The sequence below is a fragment of the Nerophis lumbriciformis genome, linkage group LG04 (genome assembly GCF_033978685.3).
Source record: "Nerophis lumbriciformis linkage group LG04, RoL_Nlum_v2.1, whole genome shotgun sequence".
NCBI classification, from domain to species: Eukaryota; Metazoa; Chordata; class Actinopteri; order Syngnathiformes; family Syngnathidae; genus Nerophis; species Nerophis lumbriciformis.
In genome coordinates this window covers 55,407,501-55,433,242 of record NC_084551.2, presented here as the reverse complement: position 1 = coordinate 55,433,242, position 25,742 = coordinate 55,407,501, and the positions used below count along the sequence as shown (strand labels likewise).

Sequence of the window (25,742 nt, the reverse complement as noted above, 5' to 3'; positions counted from 1 at the left end):
AATCAGATTAAGATTAATCAATTGAACTGGAAACATTCCCAAATTTCCCAGAATTCTAGGTTTTCCTGGACATTTTTCCCATTCAAAATGATTTGGCCATTTTTTTCAAACTTCCACCATTTTCACATTTTTCAACCGATTTTCATCAGGACAAAAAACAAAGTTTTTTTTTTTTTTAATGGAAAAATTCCAGTTTTTCCCGAAATTCCAGGAATTCCGTACTATCATTTCTCAATTCAACATGTCTCGACCGATTTGAAAAATTCCAACACCAACCTTTTCAACTCAGTCAGAACAATCAAGTTTTTTACCCTTTTCAAAAAAATTCCCGCTTTTCCCAAAAATTCCCAAATGTTATGGAAATTCCCATTGAAATGAATGGGACATTCTTCAAAGTTCCACAACTCCCACATTTTTTTCTTCCAATTCAAACTGTTCCAACTTCAAAATATTCAGCCTGTTCGGGAATTGTGTGCTCTCTAAAAAAAAAAATTCCAGGATTTTCTGTTCAACCTCAGCATTTGGAGCGTTCACACGCAATCCTTCAGGAATTGCCTCATCTAGCGTATAATTGTTTTAGTTATATTGTAAAACTTACAAACATTGCCTGGAGTGATGAATAAAGAATACATACGAGTTAAAACGCTATGGACGGCTAAAAGACTCTAGAGAAAGAAGAGGGGGGGGGGGGGTAGGCACTACTACACTGCAGAACCCGCAGTGAGCAACCTCGTCGTCACAGTCAGCAAAAAAAATTAATTAGTTAGCTGCACCGTTTTATAAGCCGCAGGGCTCAAAGCGTAGGGAAAAAAGTAGCTTCTTTTCGTCTGGGATTTAGGATAAATGTATTGTTTATATCAATTAATATTCCTCATGCAGCATCATCACACTTCAACCTTATTTCATATGAAAACAAACACACACACACACACCCACACACACACACACACACACATCTCTCTCTCTCTCTCTCACTCTGTCACACACACACACTTGCGAAGGAGGCTGATGGAGGGAAAGAAGAAGACGAGGAGGGAGTGAGGAACTACGCCACACTCCTCCTGTGTGTGAGCGAGTGAGTGTGAGAGAGTGTGTGTGTGTGTGTGTGTGTGTGCGTGTGTGTGTGAGAGAGAGAGAGAGAGAGGGTGTGTGTGTGTTTTCTCGTGGCTGCTGACGTGTGCGCACGACTCCGGTGACAGGGTGAGTAAACCCCCTTTAAATAACCATCATGGTGTGTGTGTGTGTGTGTGTGTCAGTAATGATGTCATACAAATAACGTTCATGTTGTCATCATCATGCTCGCGTGACGTCCTCGTGCCTCCATTGCTATGCGCACATCACCAAATGCATGTCGTTTGCGCGCGCGCGTGTGTGTGTGTGTGTGTGTGTGTGTGTGTGTGTGTGTGTGTGTGTGTGTGTGTGTGTGTGTGTGTGTGTGTGTGTGTGTGTGTGTGTGTGTGTGTGTGTGTGTGTGTGTGTGTGTGTGTGTGTGTGTGTGTGTGTGTGTGTGTGTGCTAACAGTGAAAGTGCGTCCATGACTGTATTTTGCAATGCCGATCAGTCGTCACCGAGGATTTATGTCTTGAGCGAGTGCGCCCCCTGGTGGCAGTGAGCAGCATTGGTGTTGCAGTAAGTTCTATGATCTTCCGCTCACGTACTTTGGCGATACCGCACACGATTCTGTTGACCCGATACCGAGCAAACAGGACGCCGATGTCGCAGGTATGGAAAGTATTCAAGACGGGGTATTCCGTCGCCTTCTAGGACGTAAAATGTTCGAACAAAAAAATGAAGGTATATATATATATATATGTTTTATTTTAAAGGTCAGTAAATTGTATTTCATGCATAAATAAAATAGGCACTAATGTTTCATTTACAGTCATTTTAAATATATAAACAAAATAAAATAAAATACATTTTAAAAAGAATAAAATAACATCATGAAATGTGCGGTAAAATTGGAAAGTATTCAAGACAAAGTTTTCCGTCGCCTTTTGGGACGTAAAATATTCTAACAAAAACTTAAAACAACAACAATAAGAATTAGGCTTATTTATAATATATATATATATATACATATATATATATATATATATATACATATATATATATATATATATATATATATATATATATATATATATATATATATATATATATATATATATGTTTGTTTGTTTTATTTTCAAGGTCAGTAAATTGTATTTAATGCACAAATAAAAGAGGCACCCATGTTTCATTTACAGTAATTTTAAATAAATAAATAAAATACAATACATTTAAAAAATAATAAAATAACATCATGAATTTTGCGGTAAAATTGGAAAGTATTCAAAGCGAAGTATTCCGTCACCTTCTGGGACATAAAATGTTCGAACAAAAACTTAAAACAACAATAATAATTAGGATTATCTATATTATATATATATATATATATATATATATATATATATATATATATATGATTATCTATATTATATATGTATATATATATATATATATATATATTTGTTTGTTTGTTTTATTTTAAAGGTCAGTAAATTGTATTTAATGCACAAATAAAAGAGGCCCGCATGTTTCATTTAGAGCCATTCTAAATAAATAAATAAAATAAAATACATTTACAAAAAATAATTAAAAAAACATACATTTTGTGGTAAAATTCTAGCGACTGAGATGCAGGTTTTTAACATGATTATTTTATTGTACACGACGCTAGAAAATAAAAAGTCATTTTACAGTAAAAATACGAGCAGAGTTTTATTATAAAACGTGGTAAAGCGTTTACAGTAATGCACCGTAAAAACAACTATTGTAGACATTGCAGTAAAGATTGGCAGCTCAGTCAACATAATAAAATGATAAAAATAACAGTGGTATGGATTTTTTTATCTCACTTGCATGAATTTTAACTGCAAAAATAAAAGTGGTACCTATTTTTATTTTAAAATAATTCCATGTAAAATAACACCATAAACTTTACGGTATTTTTATTTTACCATACACTATACAATAAAACACGTTTTTCAGTAAAATACCGGCAGAATTTTACAATAAAAAGTGTTAAAGTGTTTCCATTTACAGTAATGCACCGTAAAAACAATAATTGTAGATTTTGCAGTAAAATTGGCAACTCAGTCAGCATAATAAAAATGATTAAAAAAATAACAGTGGTATGGATTTTTTATTTACTATAATTCCCTGTTTAAAAAAAATAAACTTTTATGGTAAAATTCTGCCAGTTTTACTTTACACTATGAAAAAAGACAGTAAAATACTGACATCTCACTTGCACGAATTTTACTGCAAAAATAAAAGTGGTACCTATTTTTATTTTAAAGTAATTCCATGTAAGATAACACCATAAACTTTATGGTATTTTTTTTTACCATACACTATACAATAAAACGCATTTTTCAGTAAAATACTGGCAGAATTTTACAATAAAAAAAGTGTTAAAGCGTTTCCATTTACAGTAATGCACCGTAAAAACAATAATCGTAGATTTTGCAGTAGAAATGGCAGCTCAGTCAGCATAATAAAAATGATAAAAAATAACAATGGTATGGATTTTTTATTTACTGTAAAGCCCTGCAAAAAAAACAAAAAAACTTTTATGGTAAAATTCTGCCAGTTTTACTTTACACTATGAAAAAAGACAGTAAAATACTGACATCTCACTTGCACGAATTTTACTGCAAAAATAAAAGTGGTACCTATTTTTATTTTAAAGTAATTCCATGTAAGATAACACCATAAACTTTATGGTATTTTTTTTTACCATACACTATACAATAAAACGCATTTTTCAGTAAAATACTGGCAGAATTTTACAATAAAAAAAGTGTTAAAGCGTTTCCATTTACAGTAATGCACCGTAAAAACAATAATCGTAGATTTTTCAGTAGAAATGGCAGCTCAGTCAGCATAATAAAAATGATAAAAAATAACAATGGTATGGATTTTTTATTTACTGTAAAGCCCTGCAAAAAAACAAAAAAACTTTTATGGTAAAATTCTGCCAGTTTTACTTTACACTATGAAAAAAGACAGTAAAATACTGGCATCTCATTTGCATGAATTTTACTGCAAAAATAAAAGTGGTACCTATTTTTATTTTAAAGTAATTCCATGTCGGATAACACCATAAACTTTACGGTAAAACATTTTTTTACCGTACACCATACAATAAAACGCATTTTTTCAGTAATATACTGACAGAATTTTACAATAAAAAAAGCGTTAAAGCGTTTCCATTTACAGTAATGCACCGTAAAAACAATAATCGTAGATTTTGCAGTAAAAATGGCAGCTCAGTCAGCATAATAAAATGATAAAAATAACAGTGGTATGGATTTTTTTATTTAATATAATTCCTTGTAAAAAAAAAAATATATATATATATATATGTATATGTGTGTGTGTGTGTGTGTGTGTGTGTGTGTGTGTGTGTGTGTGTGTGTGTGTGTGTGTGTGTGTGTGTGTGTGTGTGTGTGTGTGTGTGTGTGTGTGTGTGTGTGTGTGTATAAATAAACAAACTTTTATGGTAAAATTCTGCCAGTTTTACTTTACACTATGAAAAAAGATGTTAAAATACTGGCATCTCACTAGCCAGAATTTAACTGCAAAAATAAAAGCGGTACCTATTTTTATTTTAAAATAATTCCATGTCGAATAACACCATAAACTTTACCATAACATTTTTTTTACCGTACACCACACAATAGAAGGCATTTTTTCAGTAAAGTACTGGCAGAATTTTACAATAAAAAAAGTGTTAAAGCGTTTCCATTTACAGTAATGCACCGTAAAAACAATAATCGTAGATTTTGCAGTAAAAATGGCAGCTCAGTCAGCATAATAAAAATGATTAAAAAAATAACAGTGGTATGGATTTTTTATTTACTATAATTCCCTGTTAAAAAAAAAATTAAAAATTAAAAAAAAAAAATGTACATTAAAATTCTGCCAGTTTTACTTTACACTACGAAAAAAGACAGTAAAATACTGACATCTCACTTGCACGAATTTTACTGCAAAAATAAAAGTGGTACCTATTTTTATTTTAAAGTAATTCCATGTAAGATAACACCATAAACTTTATGGTATTTTTTTTTACCATACACTATACAATAAAACGCATTTTTCAGTAAAATACTGGCAGAATTTTACAATAAAAAAAAGTGTTAAAGCGTTTCCATTTACAGTAATGCACCGTAAAAACAATAATCGTAGATTTTGCAGTAGAAATGGCAGCTCAGTCAGCATAATAAAAATGATAAAAAATAACAATGGTATGGATTTTTTATTTACTGTAAAGCCCTGCAAAAAAAACAAAAAAACTTTTATGGTAAAATTCTGCCAGTTTTACTTTACACTATGAAAAAATACAGTAAAATACTGGCATCTCATTTGCATGAATTTTACTGCAAAAATAAAAGTGGTACCTATTTTTATTTTAAAGTAATTCCATGTCGGATAACACCATAAACTTTACGGTAAAACATTTTTGTACCGTACACCCTACAATAAAACGCATTTTTTTCAGTAATATACTGACAGAATTTTACAATAAAAAAAGCGTTAAAGCGTTTCCATTTACAGTAATGCACCGTAAAAACAATAATCGTAGATTTTGCAGTAAAAATGGCAGCTCAGTCAGCATAATAAAATGATAAAAATAACAGTGGTATGGATTTTTTTATTTACTATAATTCCTTGTAAAAAAAAAAAATATATATATATATATATATATATATATATATATATATATGTATATATGTGTGTGTGTGTGTGTGTGTGTGTGTGTATAAATAAACAAACTTTTATGGTAAAATTCTGCCAGTTTTACTTTACACTATGAAAAAAGATGTTAAAATACTGGCATCTCACTAGCCAGAATTTAACTGCAAAAATAAAAGCGGTACCTATTTTTATTTTAAAATAATTCCATGTCGAATAACACCATAAACTTTACCATAAAGAAATTTTTACCGTACACCACACAATAGAAGGCATTTTTTCAGTAAAGTACTGGCAGAATTTTACAATAAAAAAAGTGTTAAAGCGTTTCCATTTACAGTAATGCACCGTAAAAACAATAATCGTAGATTTTGCAGTAAAAATGGCAGCTCAGTCAGCATAATAAAAATGATAAAAAAAATAACAGTGGTATGGATTTTTTATTTACTATAACTCCCTGTTAAAAAAAAAATTAAAAATTAAAAAAAAAAAATGTACATTAAAATTCTGCCAGTTTTACTTTACACTACGAAAAAAGACAGTAAAATACTGGCATCTCACTTGCATGAATTTTAACTGCAAAAATAAAAGTGGTACCTATTTTTATTTTAAAGTAATTCCATGTAAGATAACACCATAAACTTTATGGTATTTTTATTTCACCATACACTATACAATAAAACGCATTTTTCAGTAAAATACTGGCAGAATTTTACAATTAAAAAAAAAGTGTTAAAGCGTTTCCATTTACAGTAATGCACCGTAAAAACAACAATAATCGTAGATTTTGCAGTAAAAATGACAGCTCAGTCAGCATAATAAAAATGATAAAAAATAACAAAGGCATGGATTTTTTATTTACTGTAAAGCCCTGTAAAAAAAAAAAAAAAAAAACTTTTATGGTAAAATTCTGCCAGTTTTACTTTACATTATGAAAAAAGACAGTAAAATACTGGCATCTCACTAGCCAGAATTTAACTGCAAAAATAAAAGTGGTACCTATTTTATTTTAAAGTAATTCCATGTTGAATAACACCATAAACTTTACGGTAAAACATTTTTTTACCATACACTATACAATAAAACGCATTTTTTTCAGTAATATACTGGCAGAATTTTACAATAAAAAAAGTGTTAAAGCGTTTCCATTTACAGTAATGGACCGTAAAAACAATAATCGTAGATTTTGCAGTAGAAATGGAAGCTCAGTCAGCATAATAAAATGATAAAAATAACAGTGGTATGGATTTTTTATTTACTATAATTCCCTGTAAAAAAAAAAACTATATAAAAATAAACTTTTACGGTAAAATTCTGCTAGTTTTACTTTACACTGTAAAAAAGACAGTAAAATACTGGCATCTCACTAGCCAGAATTTTAATGCAAAAATAAAAGTGGTACCTATTTTTATTTTAAAGTAATTCCATGTCAAATAACACCATAAACTTTCCGGTAAAATTTTTATTACTGTACACTATACAATAAAACGCATTTTTTCAGCAAAGTACTGGCAGAATTGTACAAAATACTAAATGGATTTTTAATTTTCTATAATTCCCTGTAAAAAATAAAAATAAAAATAAAAATAAAACTTTTATGGTAAAATTCTGCCAGTTTTACTTTACACTATGAAAAAAGACAGTAAAATACTGACATCTCACTTGCATGAATTTTAACTGCAAAAATAAAAGTGGTACCTATTTTCATTTTAAAGTAATTCCATGTCGAATAACACCATAAACTTTACGGTAAAACATTTTTTTACCGTGCACTATACAATAAAACGCATTTTTTCAGTAATATACTGACAGAATTTTACAATAAAAAAAGTGTTAAGCGTTTCCATTTACAGTAATGCACCGTAAAAACAATAATCGTAGATTTTGCAGTAGAAATGGCAGCTCAGTCAGCATAATAAAATGATAAAAATAACAGTGGTATGGATTTTTTATTTACTATAATTCCCTGTAAAAAATATATATATAAAAATAAACTTTTATGGTAAAATTCTGCCAGTTTTACTTTACACTATGAAAAAAGACAGTAAAATACTGGCATCTCACTAGCCAGAATTTTAATGCAAAAATAAAAGAGGTACCTATTTTTATTTTAAAGTAATTCCATGTCGAAAAGCACCATAAACTTTCCGGTAAAATTTTTATTACTGTACACTATACAATAAAACGCATTTTTTTCAGTAAAATACTGGCAGAATTTTACTAAATACTAAATGGATTTTTAATTTACTATAATTCCCCTTAAAAAAAATTTAAAAAAATTAAAAATAAATAAAACTTTTATTGTAAAATTCTGCCAGTTTTACTTTACACTATGAAAAAAGACAGTAAAATACTGGCATCTCACTTGCATGAATTTTAACTGCAAAAATAAAAGTGGCACCTATTTTTATTTTAAAGTAAGTCCATGTCGAATAACACCATAAACTTTACGGGTACCGTACACTATACAATAAAACACATTTTTTCAGTAAAATACTGACAGAATTTTATTATATTAAAAAAAAGCGTTAAAGCGTTTCCACTTACAGTAATGCACCGTAAAAACAACAATAATAATGGAATCTCCTTTGCCAGAATTTTAACTGCAAAAATAAAAGTGGTACCTATTTTTATTTTAAATTAATTCCATGTCAAATAACACCATAAACTTTCCGGTAAAATTGTTATTACAGTACACTATACAATACAATTTCTAAGTTATTACCTTCTTCCGTTGTAAATTGTCCACCAGACAGATAACCTTACAAAAGTCAACTTGACCATCGTCTTTCTAGTTATAGTTCCGTGCAGCGCTCACAATTGGTTGAATGCTCGATGCGCACCCTGAACACTATTGTAAAAATGTGTGTTTCTACCTTTGTTGTTTGTTCTACTTTATTGTATGCATAAATATGCCATGTTCACAGTTATGTCACCTTCATTTTGGCTGTCATGGTGTCATTTTTGATAATTGTTTTGTTTATATTACTAGTGTCATTTTTGAATGATGCTAAATGAATGTGTTGTGGCAGTTGCGGATGTCACCAATGCGGCGGTTTGGGGAAACACTTTCTTCAAGATTGCGCTTGAAAAAACAAAGTTATGTCCGTCTCTAGCTATAAGCTAACGCTAGCGCGTGAGACCAGGTTCATCGAAGTTTGTGTTTTGTCTCTGTTTTTAAAGCACATTCTACCAGTTCTCTTATGTTTGACTGCCATCTACTGGTCACACTTATCACTACACCATGTACCAAATAAAATAGCTTTGAGGTGGGTAAGCTCAACCAAACGTATTCCGTACATTAGGCGCACGGGGTTATAAGGCGCACTGTCGCGTTTTGAGGAAAAAAATATATATTTTAAGTGCGCCTTATAGTCCGGAAAATACGGTACTCGTCATGTGTACATTTTCAGAATGTGCTTGTTCTATTTTGGGCCAAAGTAAAACAAAGAAAACAATCTGAAGCTGTCTTTATTGTTAAGTTATTACCTTCTTCCGTTGTAAATTGTCCACCAGACGGATAACCTTACAAAAGTCAACTTGACCATCGTCTTTTTAGTTATAGTTCCGTGCAGCGCTCACAATTGGTTGAATGCACGATACGCACCCTGAACACCATTGTAAAAATGTGTGTTTCTACCTTTGTTGTTTGTTCTACTTTATTGTATGCATAAATATACCATGTTCACAGTTATGTCACCTTCATTTTGGCTGTTATGGTGACATTTTTGATAATTTTGTTTATATTACTAGTGTCATTTTTGAATGAATGATGATAAATGAATACTGTGTGTGTGTGTGTGTGTGTGTGTGTGTGTGTGTGTGTGTGTGTGTGTGTGTGTGTGTGTGTGTGTGTGTGTGTGTGTGTGTATATATATATATTAATATTCCTAAATATATATATATATATTAATATTCCTATATATATATTTAGGAATATTAATATATATATATATATATATATATATATATATATATATATATATATATATATATATATATATATTCCTAAATATATATATATATATAGGAATATTAATATATATATGTTTAGGAATATTTATATATATATATATATATATATATATATATATATATAATATTAATATTCCTATATATATATATATATATATAGGAATATTAATATATATATATATAATATATTAATATTCCTATATATATATATATAGGAATATTAATATATATGTATATATTTAGGAATATTAATATATATATATATATATATATATATATATAGGAAATATTCCTAAGGCCTGCAGACCGTGATTTTGACACGCGTGCATCAAAGCGAGGATGGCGTCCCCCCTGGGTCCGCTCCATGCCCTCTACTTTTTTAGTCCAGATCCTCCTCTCTCATTCCCCATCCGTGTCTTCTCCCTTCTTTTTTTTTTTTTTTAATCCGCCATGCCCTCATTCTCTCTCCCCTGGAGGAGCTGGGAGGTGATGTCAGGAGATGGTGACACATGTCAGACAATCCCATCCGTCTCTTTCTCGTCTTTCTGGGCCTGCTCTCCCAGGCCCTGCTAGTGCAGTCAGCAGCATGATCCCGGGTCCACCGGGGTTGTCAGGGCTGGATGCTGGCTTGAGTGGTTTTAGCGGCGAAAGGAGGCGACGGGGTGGAGCGTCTCCGAGCTAAAAAGAGAGTAGGTTGCGCTCCGCGGTGCTGAGGAGTCTCTCGGCGCCACCTTGGCCCTTCATCCCAGGTGTGACTGTTCATTTCCGTTTCTCTCCAGTGGCTCTCGGTCACTCTGCCTCTACGCCATTTGTGGCAAATTACGACTTTGGACGTTTGACAGCTTTGATTTAGGGTCTTTCGCTCCCTCGGTGCAACCACGCTGCACACCCCAAGCGCAGTAGCGATATGCGCAAGCATGGACGCCTGTTTTCATGTTTGTTCAGCCGCAAGGCTATCAAAGTCCCGGAGGAAAATCAATACCCAAGTGGGCAAGGACTGGTAAAATAATGGCGTAATAACTTAAAAAGAAAGACGTGTTTCTCCAAACCGCCGCATTGGTCACATCCGCAACTGCCACAACACATTCATTTACGATCATTCAAAAATGACACTGGTAATATAAACAAAACAATTATCAAAAATGACACCATAACAGCCAAAATGAAGGTGACATAACTGTCCACCGCATTGGTGACAACCGCAACTGCCACAACACATTCATTTATCATCATTCAAAAATGACACTAGTAATATAAACAGAACCATTATCAAAAATGACACCATAACAGCCAAAATGAATGTGACATAACTGTGAACATGGTATATTTATGCATACAATAAACAACAAAGGTAGAGACACACATTTTTACAATGGTGTTCAGGGTGCGCATCGTGCATTCAACCAATTGTGAGCACTGCACAGAACTTTAACTAAAAAAAATGATGGTCAAGTTGACTTAAGTCTTTGTGTCTTACCGTTTTGTAAGGTTATCCGTCTGGTGAACAATTTATAACGGAAGAAGGTAATGGGTAACTTACACATCTGTGAAGGCACCATTGATGCTGAAAGGTACATACAGGTTTTGGAGCAACATATGTTGCCATCCAAGCAACGTTATCATGGACGCCCCTGCTTATTTCAGCAAGATGATGCCAAGCCACGTGCTACAACAGCGTGGCTTCGTAGTAAAAGAGTGCGGGTACTAGACTGGCCTGCCTGTAGTCCATCCATCCATCCATCTTCTTCTGCTTATCCGAGGTTGGGTCGCGGGGGAAGCAGCCTAAGCAGGGAAGCCCAGACTTTCCTCTCCCCAGCCACCTCGTCCAGCTCTTCCCGGGGTATCCCGAGGCGTTCCCAGGCCAGCCGGGAGACATAGTCTTCCCAACGTGTCCTGGGTTTTCCCCGTGGCCTCCTACCGGTTGGACGTGCCCTAAACACCTCCCCAGGGAGGCATTCGAGCGGCATCCTGACCAGATGCCCGAACCACCTCATCTGGCTCCTCTCCATGTGGAGGAGCAGCGGCTTTACTTTGAGCTCCTCCCGGATGGCAGAGCTTCTCACCCTATCTCTAAGAGAGAGCCCCGCCACCCGGCGGAGGAAACTCATTTTGGCAGCTTGTACCCGTGATCTTGTCCTTTCGGTCATAACCCAAAGCTCATGACCATAGGTGAGGATGGGAACGTAGATCGACCGGTAAATTGAGAGCTTTGCCTATCGGCTCAGCTCCTTCACCTCAACAGATCGATACAGCGTCCGCATTACTGAAGACGCTGCACCGATCCGCCTGTCGATCTCACGATCCACTCTTCCCTCACTCGTGAACAAGACTCCGAGGTACTTGAACTCCTCCACTTGGGGCAAGATCTCCTCCCTAACCCGGAGATGGCATTCCACCCTTTTCCGGGCGAGAACCATGGACTCGGATTTGGAGGTGCTGATTCTCATCCCAGTCGCTTCACACTCGGCTGCGAACCGATCCAGTGAGAGCTGAAGATCCTGGCCAGATGAAGCCATCAGGACCACATCATCTGCAAATAGCAGAGACCTAATCCTGCAGCCACCAAACCGGATCCCCTCAACGCCTTGACTGCGCCGAGAAATTCTGTCCATAAAAGTTATGAACAGAATGGGTGACAAAGGGCAGCCTTAGCGGAGTCCAACCCTCACTGGAAACGCAACCGACTTACTGCCGGCAATGCGGACCAAGCTCTGACACTGATCGTACAGGGAGCGGACCGCCACAATCAGACAGTCCGATACCCCATACTCTCTGAGCACTCCCCACAGGACTTCCCAAGGGACACTGTCGAATGCCTTCTCCAAGTCCACAAAGCACATGTAGACTGGTTGGGCAAACTCCCATGCACCCTCAAGGACCCTGCCGAGAGTATAGAGCTGGTCCACAGTTCCACGACCAGGACGAAAACCACACTGTTCCTCCTGAATCTGAGGTTGGACTATCCGGCGTAGCCTCCTCTCCAGTACACCTGAATATACCTTACCGGGAAGGCTGAGGAGTGTGATCTCACGGTAGTTGGAACACACCCTCCAGTTCCAATTCTTAAAGAGAGGAACCACCACCCCGGTCTGCCAATCCAGAGGTACCGTCCCCAATGTCCACGGAATAATGCAGAGTCTTGTCAAACAAGACAGCCCCACAGCATCCAGAGCCTTAAGGAACTCCGGGCGGTTCTCATCCACCCCCGGGGCCTTGCCACCGAGGAGCTTTTTAACTACCTCATCAACCTCAGCCCCAGAAATGGGAGCGCCAACCACAGATTCCCCAGGCACTGCTTCCTCATAGGAAGACGTGTTGGTGGGATTGAGGAGGTCTTCGAAGTATTCCCTCTACCGATCCACAACATCCGCAGTCGAGGTCAGCAGAACACCATCCGCACCATACACGGTGTTGACAGTGCACTGCTTCACCTTCCTGAGACGGCAGATGGTGGTCCAGAATCGCTTCGAAGCCATCCGGAAGTCGTTTTCCATGGCTTCCCAGAACTCCTTTCATGTCCGAGTTTTTGCCTCTGCAACCGCTGAAGCCGCACACCGCTTGGCCTGTCGGTACCTGTCTGCTGCCTCCGGAGTCCTATGAGTCAAAAGAACCCGATAGGACTCCTTCTTCAGCTAGACGGCATCCCTCACCGCCGGTGTCCACCAACGGGTTCTGGGATTACCGCCACGACAGGCACCAACTACCTTGCGGCCACAGCTCCAATCAGCCGCCTTGACAATAGAGGTGCGGAACATGGTCCACTCGGACTCAATGTCCAGCACCCCCCTCGTGACATGTTCAAAGTTCTTCCGGAGGTGGGAACTGAAACTCTCTCTGACAGGAGACTCTGCCAGACGTTCCCAGCAGACCCTCACAATGCGTTTGGGCCTGCCAGGTCTGTCCGGCATCCTCCCCCACCATCGCAACCAACTCACCACCAGGTGGTGATCAGTAGAAAGCTCCGCCCCTCTCTTCACCCGAGTGTCCAAAACATGAGGCCGCAAATCCGATGACACAACTACAAAGTCGATCATGGCACTGCGGCCGAGGGTGTCCTGGTGCCAAGTGCACATATGGACACCCTTATGTTTGAACATGATGTTTGTTATGGACAATCTGTGACGGGCACAAAAGTCCAATAACAAAACACCACTCGGGTTCAGATACGGGCAGCCATTCTTCCCAGTCACGCCTCTCCAGGTTTCACTGTCGTTGCCAACATGAGCGTTGAAGTCCCCCAGTAGAACAAGGGACTCACCCGGGGGAGCACTCTCAAGTACTCCCTCGAGTGAATCCAAAAAGGGTGGGTACTCCGAACAGCTGTTTGGTGCATAAGCGTAAACAACAGTCAGGACCTGTCCCCCCCACCCGAGGGCGGAGGGAAGCTACCCTCTCGTCCACCGGGTTGAACTCCAACGTGCAGGCTTTGAGCCGGGGGGAAACAAGAATTTCCACCCCAGCCTTTCGCCTCTCACTGCTGGCATCGCCAGAGTGGAAGAGAGTCCAGCCCCTCTCGAGAGAACTGGTTCCAGAGCCCTTGCTGTGCGTCGAAGTGAGTCCGACTTCTCCACCTCGAGCACTAGCTCAGGCTCCTTCCCCCCCCAGCGAGGTGACGTTCCACGTCCCAAGAGCTAGCTTATGTAGCCGAGGATCGGACCGCCAAGTGGCTACCGCCCAGCTCACATCGCACTCAACCTCTATGGCCCCTCCCATGAGTGGTGAGCCCTTTGGAGGGGGGACCCACGTTGCCTCTTCGGGCTGTGCCCGGCCAGGCCCCATGGGGGCCCGGCCATTGTGGCTTCAGAGGGGGGCCCCGGTGACCCGCGTAGAAGTCCTATAGAAGTCTGTAGTCCAGACATAGAAAATGTGTGGCGCAATATGAAGGCTAAAATAATTGTTACGCGGCCAGAGTCGCCAAACTTGAGCAGACTGCGGCCGTTTTGGAGCGCTTTGAAGATGAAATTGTCACGCTAACCTTTACTAGCACTGGATGAGGAGGATGAGTTCACCTTCAGCACTAACAGGCACAGACAGGAGGGTCGCCATGGGCCTGATTTTACACCCCGCCTCCAATCCTAACAAGTTCCCTTACGTGACCCACACACACACACACACACACACACACACACACACACACACACACACACTATAGTGTATTTCATAGCTTCTGGAGATGTGACAAACATGCCTCCCTCTTTAGGACCAGCCTTTCTAGATATATAAAGAAGTGTATTTACAACATTAATAATATATACATACTATGCACATATGAAAAAGCTTGTTGTGAAAAATGAGTTGGAATTTCACAAGAAAAAGGTCACAATTTCACAAGAAAAACTTTTGGCAGTATTATAATAAAAGTCGTCATTTTACTCGACGCAAGTCAAAATTTCACAAGAGAAACTGAACATTTGTGCAAAATTATGATAAAAGTTGGAATTTTACTCAATAACAGTCGTAGTTTTACAAGAAAAAGCTTAAAATGTTGGCAATTTTATGAAGAGAGTCGCAATTTTACTCAATAAAAGTCACAATTTTATAAGAAAACTTAAAAATGTTGGCAACATTATAATAATAATCGGAATTTTACTTGGCAAAATGATGACAAAAGTCATAATTTTACTCAAAAAAATGTCGGTTTTACAGGAACAACAAAAAAAATGGGCAATATTGTGATAAAAGTCCAAATTTTACATGACAAATGTCACCATTTTGCATTAAAAAGTAATAATTTTACATTAAAAAGTAACAATTTTATGAGAAAATATTGCAATACTACAGAAACAGAAAGAATGTGAGAAATTGTTCCCAATTTTATAAGAAAAAAGTCGACACATTGTGAGAAAAAGACTGATTTTAGTTCATTTATTTATTTATTTTTTTGTAATCGGTTTTTAATCTTCATTATTTACTGCAAGTTATTATAGTATGACTCTTTATACATATTTATTTAATTTATTTTAATACATTTTGGCCAAAAGGGGATGCATTTCAATTTCTTACACACACTTGTTATTTCATATGTTGACCAGAGGGGGAGCACTTTTAAAAGCGACACACAGTCAATTTGAAAAATCCCTCCTTTTTGGGACCACCCTCATTTTGATAGATATCACCACCAGGGGGTGCAAATGAGATCTCAATTTTTGTTTTTTTGTAACGTGCTTAAGGCCGATGACAAAGGAGTCAGGGACCACAGATGGCCCCTGTGCCGCACTTTGAACAACCCAGCTGTAGAAGCTAACTGTTAATGTCCACTATAGTCTTAGTAGCGTAGTGTATTTGTTCATCCTATGCTCACATATGGCTTGTCTTACGTCAGCACAGGAAGTGGTCAAATCAGCCGTTCACCTGCCGGGTTTTTTTTCGGGGATGAATAGGGAAGTCCTTCTTTAGCTGCCATCTTGTTTTATCATATATTGCTGCCTTTGCACCTGTCAATGTTTACTTTTGTATGCACATTAAATCAACCAAAAAATCCTGACTTTGGAGCAATGTTCACGGACTCTAGTATGTGGTTCTCTATTAGATGCAATGGTTTTCCGTATTGGGACCATGATTTATGTCATCACTTGTGAAAATACAAACCCCGTTTCCATATGAGTTGGGAAATTGTGTTAGATGTAAATATAAACGGAATACAATGATTTGCAAATCATTTTAAAGTTAAAAGTTAAAGTACCAATGATTGTCACACACACACTAGGTGTGGCGAAATTATTCTCTGCATTTGACCCATCACCCTTGATCACCCCCTGGGAGGTGAGGGGAGCAGTGGGCAGCAGCGGTGGCTGCGCCCGGGAATCATTTTGGTGATTTAACCCCCAATTCCAACCCTTGATGCTGAGTGCCAAGCAGGGAGGTAATGGGTCCCATTTTTATAGTCAACCCATATTCAATTTGATGCACTACAAAGACAACATATTTGATGTTCAAACTCATAAACTTTTCTTTTTTTTTGCAAATAATCATTAACTTAGAATTTCATGGCTGCAACACGTGCCAAAGTAGTTGGGAAAGGGCATGTTCACCACTGTGTTACATCATCTTTTCTTTTAACAACACTCAATAAACGATTGGGAACTGAGGAAACAAATTGTTGAAGCTTTGAAAGTGGAATTCTTTCCCATTCTTGTTTTATGTAGAGCTTTAGTCGTTCAAAAGTCTGGGGTCTCCGCTGTCGTATTTTACGCTTCATAATGCGATGGGAGACAGGTCTGGACTGCAGGCGGGCCAGGAAAGGACCCGCACTCTTTTTTTACGAAGCCACGCTGTTCTAACACGTGCTGAATGTGTCTTGGCATTGTCTTGCTGAAATAAGCAGGGACGTCTATGAAAAAGATGGCGCTTAGATGGCAGCATATGTTGTTCCAAAACCTGTATGTACCTTTCAGCATTAATGGTGCCTTCACAGATGTGTAAGTTACCCATGTCTTGGGCACTAATACACCCCCATACCATCACACATGCTGGCTTTTACACTTTGCGTCGATAACAATCCGGATGGTTCGCTTCCCCTTTGGTCTGGGTGACACGATGTCGAATACTTCCAAAAACAATTTGAAATGTGGACTCGTCAGACCACAGAACACTTTTCCACTTTGTATCAGTCCTTCTTAGATGAGCTCAGGCCCAGCGAAGCCGACGGTGTTTCTGGGTGTTGTTGATAAACGGTTTTCGCCTTGTATAGGAGAGTTTTAACTTGCACTTACAGATGTAGCAACCAACTGTAGTTACTGACAGTGGGTTTCTGAAGTGTTCCTGAGCCCATGTGGTGATATCCTTTACACACTGATGTCGCTTGTTGATGCAGTACAGCCTGAGGGATCGAAGGTCTCGGGCTTAGCTGCTTACGTGCAGTGATTTCTCCAGATTCTCTGAACCCTTTGATGATATTACGGAGCGTAGATGGTGAAATCCCTAAATTCCTTGCAATAGCTGGTTGAGAAAGGTTTTTCTTAAACTGTTCGACAATTTGCTCACGCATTTGTTGACAAAGTGGTGACCCTCGCCCCGTCCTTGTTTGTGAAAGACTGAGCATTTCATGGAATCTACTTTTAAACCCAATCATGGCACCCACCTGTTCCCAATTAGCCTGTTCACCTGTGGGATGTTCCAAATAAGTGTTTGATGAGCATTCCTCAACTTTATCAGTATTTATTGCCACCTTTCCCAACTTCTTTGTGTTGCTGGCATCAAATTCTAAAGTTAATGATAATTTGCAAAAAAAAAATAATGTTTATGAGTTTGAACATCAAATATGTTGTCTTTGTAGCATATTCAACTGAATATGGGTTGAAAATGATTTGCAAATCATTGTATTCCGTTTATATTTACATTTAACACAATTTCTCAACTCATATGGAAACGGGGTTTGTACAAGAACACACACACTTACACACACCTGACCCTCTCCTCGCTGTGCCCCCCCCCCCCCCCCCCCAGATGAGTTCGTGCAGCAGCCGGGCGTTGACCATCCTGTCCACGGTGTTCGGGGCCTGTGGGTTGCTGCTGGTGGGCGTGGCCGTGTCCACAGACTACTGGCTCATCATGGTGGAGGGCGTCATCCTGCAGCAGAACCAGAGTATGGAGGTCAAGATGGCTCTGCACTCGGGCCTCTGGAGGGTTTGCTTCGTCGCCGGTAGGAACACATTTCACACGCTTGTACAAAAAGCATACTTGCCAACCCTCCCGAATTTTCCGGGAGACTCCCGAAATTCAGCGCCTCTCCCGAAAACCTCCCGGGACAAATATTCTCCCGAAAATCTCCCGATTTTCAGCTGGAACTGGAGGCCACGCCCCCTCCAGCTCCATGCGGACCTGAGTGAGGACAGCCTTTTTTCATGATGGGAGGACAACAGGGTGACAAGAACTAAATCATCCAGACTAGAGATAAATTGCATTATTATGTTTATCTTACCTAAAAATAAATATATTTATTAATTAAAAAAACAAAAAAACTAAATAAATGTTTGCTATATTTTGCTAAAAACATCAAAATTAATTGTATTTTTATTTGTATTTTTTCCTGACTCCTTATTACATCCAGCCATAGAATTATACATTAAAATAAACATATTTGAAATAATTGATTTTAAATGATCATAATAATTCATTTAAAATGACCATATTTAATTATTAAAATAATTGCTTGTTTATCAACAACTTTAGCATTTTATTCATTACATTTTGAAACTCTCAGAAGCCAAATTGTTATATTCCGTAATATTTATTTATGCAAGTTTGAAGTATCAATTATCTAAACACAGTTTTGTTTGCATATTTTCAGGATGTAGATACAGTGGGGCAAAAAAGTATTTAGTCAGCCACCGATTGTGCAAGTTCTCCCACTTAAAATGATGACAGAGGTCTGTAATTTTCATCATAGATACACTTCAACTGTGAGAGACAGAATGTGAAAAAAAATCCAGGAATTCACATTGTAGGAATTTTAAAGAATTTATTTGTAAATTATGGTGGAAAATAAGTATTTGGTCACTTCAAACAAGGAAGATCTCTGACCAAAGAGCTGTCGAAGGACACCAGGAACAGAATTGTAGACCTGCACCAGACTGTGAAGAGTGAATCTACAATAGGCAAGCAGCTTGGTGTGAAAAAATCCACTGTGTCTGTTTTTCTGCTAAGGGGACAGGCCGACTGATCCGTGTTAAGGAAAGAATGAATGGGGCCATGTATCGTGAGATTTTGAGCCAAAACCTCCTTCCATCAGTGAGAGCTTTGAAGATGAAACGTGGCTGGGTCTTCCAGCATGACAATGATCCCAAATACACCGCCCAGGCAATGAAGGAGTGGCTCCGTAAGAAGCATTTGAAAGTCCTGGAGTGGCCTAGCCAGTCTCCAGACCTCAACCCCATAGAAAATCTGTGGAGGGAGTTGAAAGTCCATGTTGCTCGGCGAATGCCCCAAAACATCACTGCTCTCGAGAAGATCTGCATGGAGGAATGGGCCAAAATACCAGCTACTGTGTGTGCAAACCTTGTAAAGAACTATAGTAATCGTTTGACCTCTGTTATTGCCAACAAAGGTTATATTACAAAGTATTGAGTTGAATTTTTGTTATTGACCAAATACTTATTTTCCACCATAATTTACAAATAAATTCTTTAAAATTCCTACAATGTGAATTCCTGGATTTTTTTTCCACATTCTGTCTCTCACAGTTGAAGTGTACCTACGATGAAAATTACAGACCTCTGTCATCATTTTAAGTGGGAGAACTTGCACAATTGGTGGCTGACTAAATACTTTTTTGCCCCACTGTATATATATATATATATATATATATATATATATATATATATATGTATATATATATGTATGTATGTATATATGTATATATATATGTATACATACATATATATATATATATATATATATATATATATATATATATATATATATATATGTATATATATATATATATATATATATATATGTATATGTATATATATATGTATTTATATACATATATATATATGTGTATATATATGTATGTATGTGTATGTATATGTGTATATATATGTATGTATATGTGTATATATATATGTATGTATATATATATGTGTATATATGTATATATATATATATATATATATATATATATATATATATATGTGTATATGTATATATGTATATATATATGTGTGTGTATATATATGTATATATATATATGTATGTATATATATATATATAATATATATATGTATATATGTATATATATATGTATGTATATATATATATATATATATGTATATACATATATATATATATATATATACATACATATATATATATATATGTATGTATGTATGTATGTATATACATATATATATATATATATATATATACATACATATATATGTGTGTATATATATATATATATATATATATATATATATATATGTATATATACAGTTAGGTCCATAAATATTTGGACATTGACACAATTTTCAGTATTCCAGCTGTGTACAACACCACAATGGATTTGAAATGAAACAATCAAGATCTGCTTTAAGTGCAGACTTTGAGCTTTAATTTGAGGGTATTTACATCCAAATCAGGTGAACGGTGTAGGAATTACAACACATTTTATAAGTGCCTTCCACTTTTTAAGGGACCAAAAGTAATTGGACAATTGGCTGCTTAGCTGTTCCATGGCCACGTTTGTGTTATTCCCTTGTTTTTTTTCCATTTATTTCATTTACGAAGAGCAGATAAAAGGCCTAGATGGCATTTCAAGTGTGGTATATTCATTTGGAATCTGGGGAGGTCATCTCTTAATATGAAGTCCAAAGAGCTGTCACTATCAGTGAAGCAAGCCATCATTAGGCTGAAAAATCAAAACAAAGCCATCAGATAGATAGCAAAAACATTAGATGTGGCCAAATCAACTGTTTGGTACATTCTTAAAAAAGAGAGAACACACTGCTGAGCTCAGCAACACCAAAAGACCTGGAAGACCACGGAAAACAAGTGTGGTGGATGACAGAAAAATCCTTTCCCTTGTCAAGAAAAAGCCCTTCACAACAGTTGGCCAGATGAAGAAAACTCTCCAGGAGGTAGGTGTATCCGTGTCCAAGTCAACAATTAAGAGACGACTTCACCAGAGGAAATACAGAGGGTTCATCACAAGGTGTAAACCATCGGTGAGCCTCAAAAACAGGAAGGCCAGATTAGAGTTTGCCAAGAAACATGTAAAAGAGCCTGTGCAGTTCTGGAACAACATCTTATGGACAGATGAGACCAAGATCAACTTGTAGCAGAATGATGGAAAGAGAAGAGTATGGAGGAGGGAAGGAACTGCTCAAGATCCAAAGCATACCACCTCATCAGTGAAGCATGGTGGTGGTAGTGGCATGCATGGCTGCCAGTGGAACTGGATCTCTTATATTTATTGATGATGTGACAGCTGACAGTAGCAGCAGAATGAATTCTGAAGTGTTTGGGGCAATATTATCTGCTCATATTCAGCCAAATGCTTCAAAGGTCATTGGACGGCGCTTCACAATGCAGATGGACAATGACCCCAAGCATACTGCGAAAGCAACCAAATAGTTTCTTTAAGGCAAAGAAGTGGAATGTCCTGCAATGGCCAAGTCAATCACCTGACCTGAATCCGATTGAGCATGCTTTTCCCTTGCTGAAGACAAAACTGAAGGGAAAATGCCCAAAGAACAAGCAGGAAGTGAAGACAGCTGCAGCAGAGGCCCGGCAAAGCATCACCAGGGACCAAACCCAACGTCTGGTGATGTCTATGGCTTCCACACTTCAGGCTGTCATTGACTGCAAAGGATTTGCAACAAAGTATTACAAAATGACAATTTTATTTATGATTATATTAGTTTGTCCAATTACTTTTGGTCCCTTAAAAAGTGGAAGGCACTTATAAAATGTGTTGTAATTCCTACACCGTTCACCTGATTTGGATGTAAATACCCTCAAATTAAAGCTCAAAGTCTGCACTTAAAGCAGATCTTGATTGTTTCATTTCAAATCTATTGTGGTGTTGTACAGAGCTGGAATACTGAAAATTGTGTCAATGTCCAAATATTTATGGACCTAACTGTATATATATATATATATATATATATATATATATATATATATATATATATATATATATATATACATACATATATATATATATATATATATATATATATATACATATATATATATATATATATATATATATATATATATATGTATGGGTGGGGGAAAGACTATTTCATCTCTACAGGCCTGTTTCATGAGGGGGGGTTCCCTCAATCATCAGATTTTTATATATGTATATATATATATATATATATATATACATATATGTATATATATATATGTATATGTATATATGTGTATATATATATTTATGTGTGTATATATATAATATATATATATATATATATATATATATATGTATATATGTGTATATATATATATATATATATATATGTATATATGTGTATATATATATATATATATATATATATATATATGTATGGCGCAGTGGAAGAATGGCTGTGCGCGACCCGAGGGTCCCTGGTTCAATCCCCACCTAGTACCAACCTCGTCATGTCCGTTGTGTCCTGAGCAAGACACTTCACCCTTGCTCCTGATGGGTGCTGGTTAGCGCCTTGCATGGCAGCTCCCTCCATCAGTGTGTGAATGTGTGTGTGAATGGGTAAATGTGGAAGTAGTGTCAAAGCGCTTTGAGTACCTTGAAGGTAGAAAAGCGCTATACAAGTACAACCCATTTATCATTTATTTATCATTTAATATACTGTAAATAACGTAAAATGTATTGTCATTTTTATTAATTTGATGGGTAGTAAGTATTTTTATGTAAACAAATATTTGGAAAGTATGATAATATACTGTATAATATAATAATATAATAAAATAATATATATAATAATATATAATAATAATAATAATAATAATATATATATATATAATATAATATACATAATATATATAATACCTAATAATAATAATAATAATATATATAATATATAATGTAATAATAATAATAACTTTTTCCAAATAATTTACAGTAATATGATGTAAAGAACAACGTAAAATTTGTCATTTTTATTAACTTGATGGGTAGTTAAGTATTTTTATGTAGACAAACAAATGTTTGGAAAGTATGATAATATACTGTATAATATAATAATATAATATAATAATAATAATAATAATATAATATAATATACATAATATATATAATATACTATACATAATATATAATATATAATATAATATACATAATATATATATAATATATAATATAATAATAATAATATAATAATAATAATAATAATAGTAATAATAATAGTAATGATAATAACAATAATATACATAATATATATATATATATATATATATATATATATATATATATATATATATATATAATAACAATAATAATATATAATAATAATAATAAAAATAACATAATATATATAATATATATAATATCATAATAATAATATACATAATAATATATATAATATAATATACTGTATATAATATACTTTAATATATTTGATGCAATATTGGATCATATTAAAGTTTAAAATGCACGCAATTTCAAGCAGTGTATATATTTTTTCCTGTCAAAATGACAAAAATCTATAACATTTAGTGAGAAAATATGAAGTACTTTATTGACACGTATCATTTCCAGGTGTTTGCGGGCCAGATAAAAAAAATGATGCCGTGGGCCAGATCTGGCCCCCGGGCCTTGAGTTTGACACCTGTGGCTTAAATAGTCACAGCTGTGGTCAATCAATTTGGTGTAATAAATCGAGAACAACTTCAAAACTGAAAGTGCGCAAATAATAAGACAAAATGGGAAAATTGTAGAAAATAAATCAAAGACTCCGCAGAGTATCATTGGAAAATAAAGTCACAAAAAAGGTGTGGACAACCATTTTATTAACTGCACGTTTTGCCGTGCACCTCTTTATTATTATTTTTGTTTTATTACGTTTTTTGGGGGCGAGTGCGTGTTTTTTTTCTGTATAATGTTTATTTACATACCTTAATTGTTTCCATGTAATGCGGCAGTAAAACGGCTGATCCAGCAAAACAGGAGTCATGGTCATGGACCCACGAGCTTCCAATCAGCTAAACAGACTCGATAACGGCGCGGTGACGTTTTGGTGAATTTCTTGAGGAATTTTGCGAAACTGAAACAATACAAAACGAAATTGCAATTGTACGTTAGCTGATGCTAACGACGCCGGCTTGATCACATGACGATCGCACGTACAAATGTGCATGAAAACACTCCTACAGACGTCACACCTGGGACAGTTTAGTAAGAAATAATTAATTTTGGTTATATTTAAAAAATGACAAACGTTGCTCGGAGTGATGAACGAAGAATCCGTACGAGTCGAAACGCTACGGACAGTTAGAAGACAAAACGGCACTTGTACTTCCGGTTGAAGGCTCAAGTCGAAACAGTCCGCATCGGACTTTTATCACAATGTTGCCAATTTTTTTGTTGTTCTTGTGAAATAGTGACATTTTTTGAAGTAAAATTATGACTTTTGTCATCACTTTGCCAAGTAAAATTCCGATTATTATAATTATATTGTCAACATTTTAAAGTTTTCTTATAAAATTGTGACTTTTGTCCTGTAAAATTACAACTCTTTTCATGAAATTGCCAACATTTTGCTTGTTTTTGTATTTTTAAACTATTTGCATCATGGCCGTCAGCGAAGAAAAATCCATAAATTAGCCGCAGGGTTTAAAGCAATTTACAGTAATTGGAATTTACAGTCAATTATATTTGCTAACTCTTAATTTGATCTATTTATTTAAATGCAGTGACTTTTTGACTCCAGCAGATGGCACCATTAGAAAACAACACGGTATCAGGGCAGCGTCAGTACAGCCATTGAGTGTGTCACACACTCACTGAAGCGTCATTTACCGATCACCAATAACAAAACATCTTATTCCTCCTTGCCAATCATGAACAAAAGTCATCATGATAATTAGATAGAATTAAAGCTATTATAATAATAATAATAATAATAATGGATTTTATTTGTAAAAGCACTTTACATTGAACAAACAACCTCAAAGTGCTACAGTGCATTTAAAAAATAACAACACTAGAACCACAAATAGCTGCCCCCAACGATTAAAATAAATAGTAAAATAAAATAAAAACCAGAACAGCCTAATAGCTACAACTAGCACACATATATCTAACAAAAGGCTTCTTTTTTTTTTTTTTAAAGAAGGGTTCTTACGCCTTTTTTAAAAGCATTCACAGTCTGTGGTGCCCTCAGGTGGTCAGGGAGAGTGATCCACAGACTGGGAGGGGCGGGGCAGAAAGCCCGGTCTCCCATAGCTCGGAGCTAGTAGGTTAGCATTATTGAAATACATGATATTGCTTCAAAAAGAAAACCAAAATACTTAAGGACAAAAACAACTTATAATGTACGACACAAAGTATTTCAGTGAGTTGAAATAGTTTTTCT

At 36.0% G+C, this 25,742-nt stretch overlaps 1 protein-coding gene across 2 annotated transcripts in view; it reads left to right on the top strand.

Annotated features, from left to right (window-relative positions):
• The first annotated feature begins 1,012 nt into the window (after nt 1–1,012).
• The window catches only part of cacng7b (calcium channel, voltage-dependent, gamma subunit 7b), a 53,447-nt gene continuing 28,717 nt past the window's right edge, over nt 1,013–25,742 (top strand). The window contains exons 1-2 of one of the 2 annotated variants that reach the window (XM_061957534.2): nt 1,013–1,200; nt 18,166–18,361. In XM_061957534.2, coding sequence (XP_061813518.1) covers nt 18,166–18,361 — 196 coding nt within the window. In that variant the 5' untranslated portion in view covers nt 1,013–1,200. The other variant, XM_061957541.2, reaches the window with a different exon arrangement.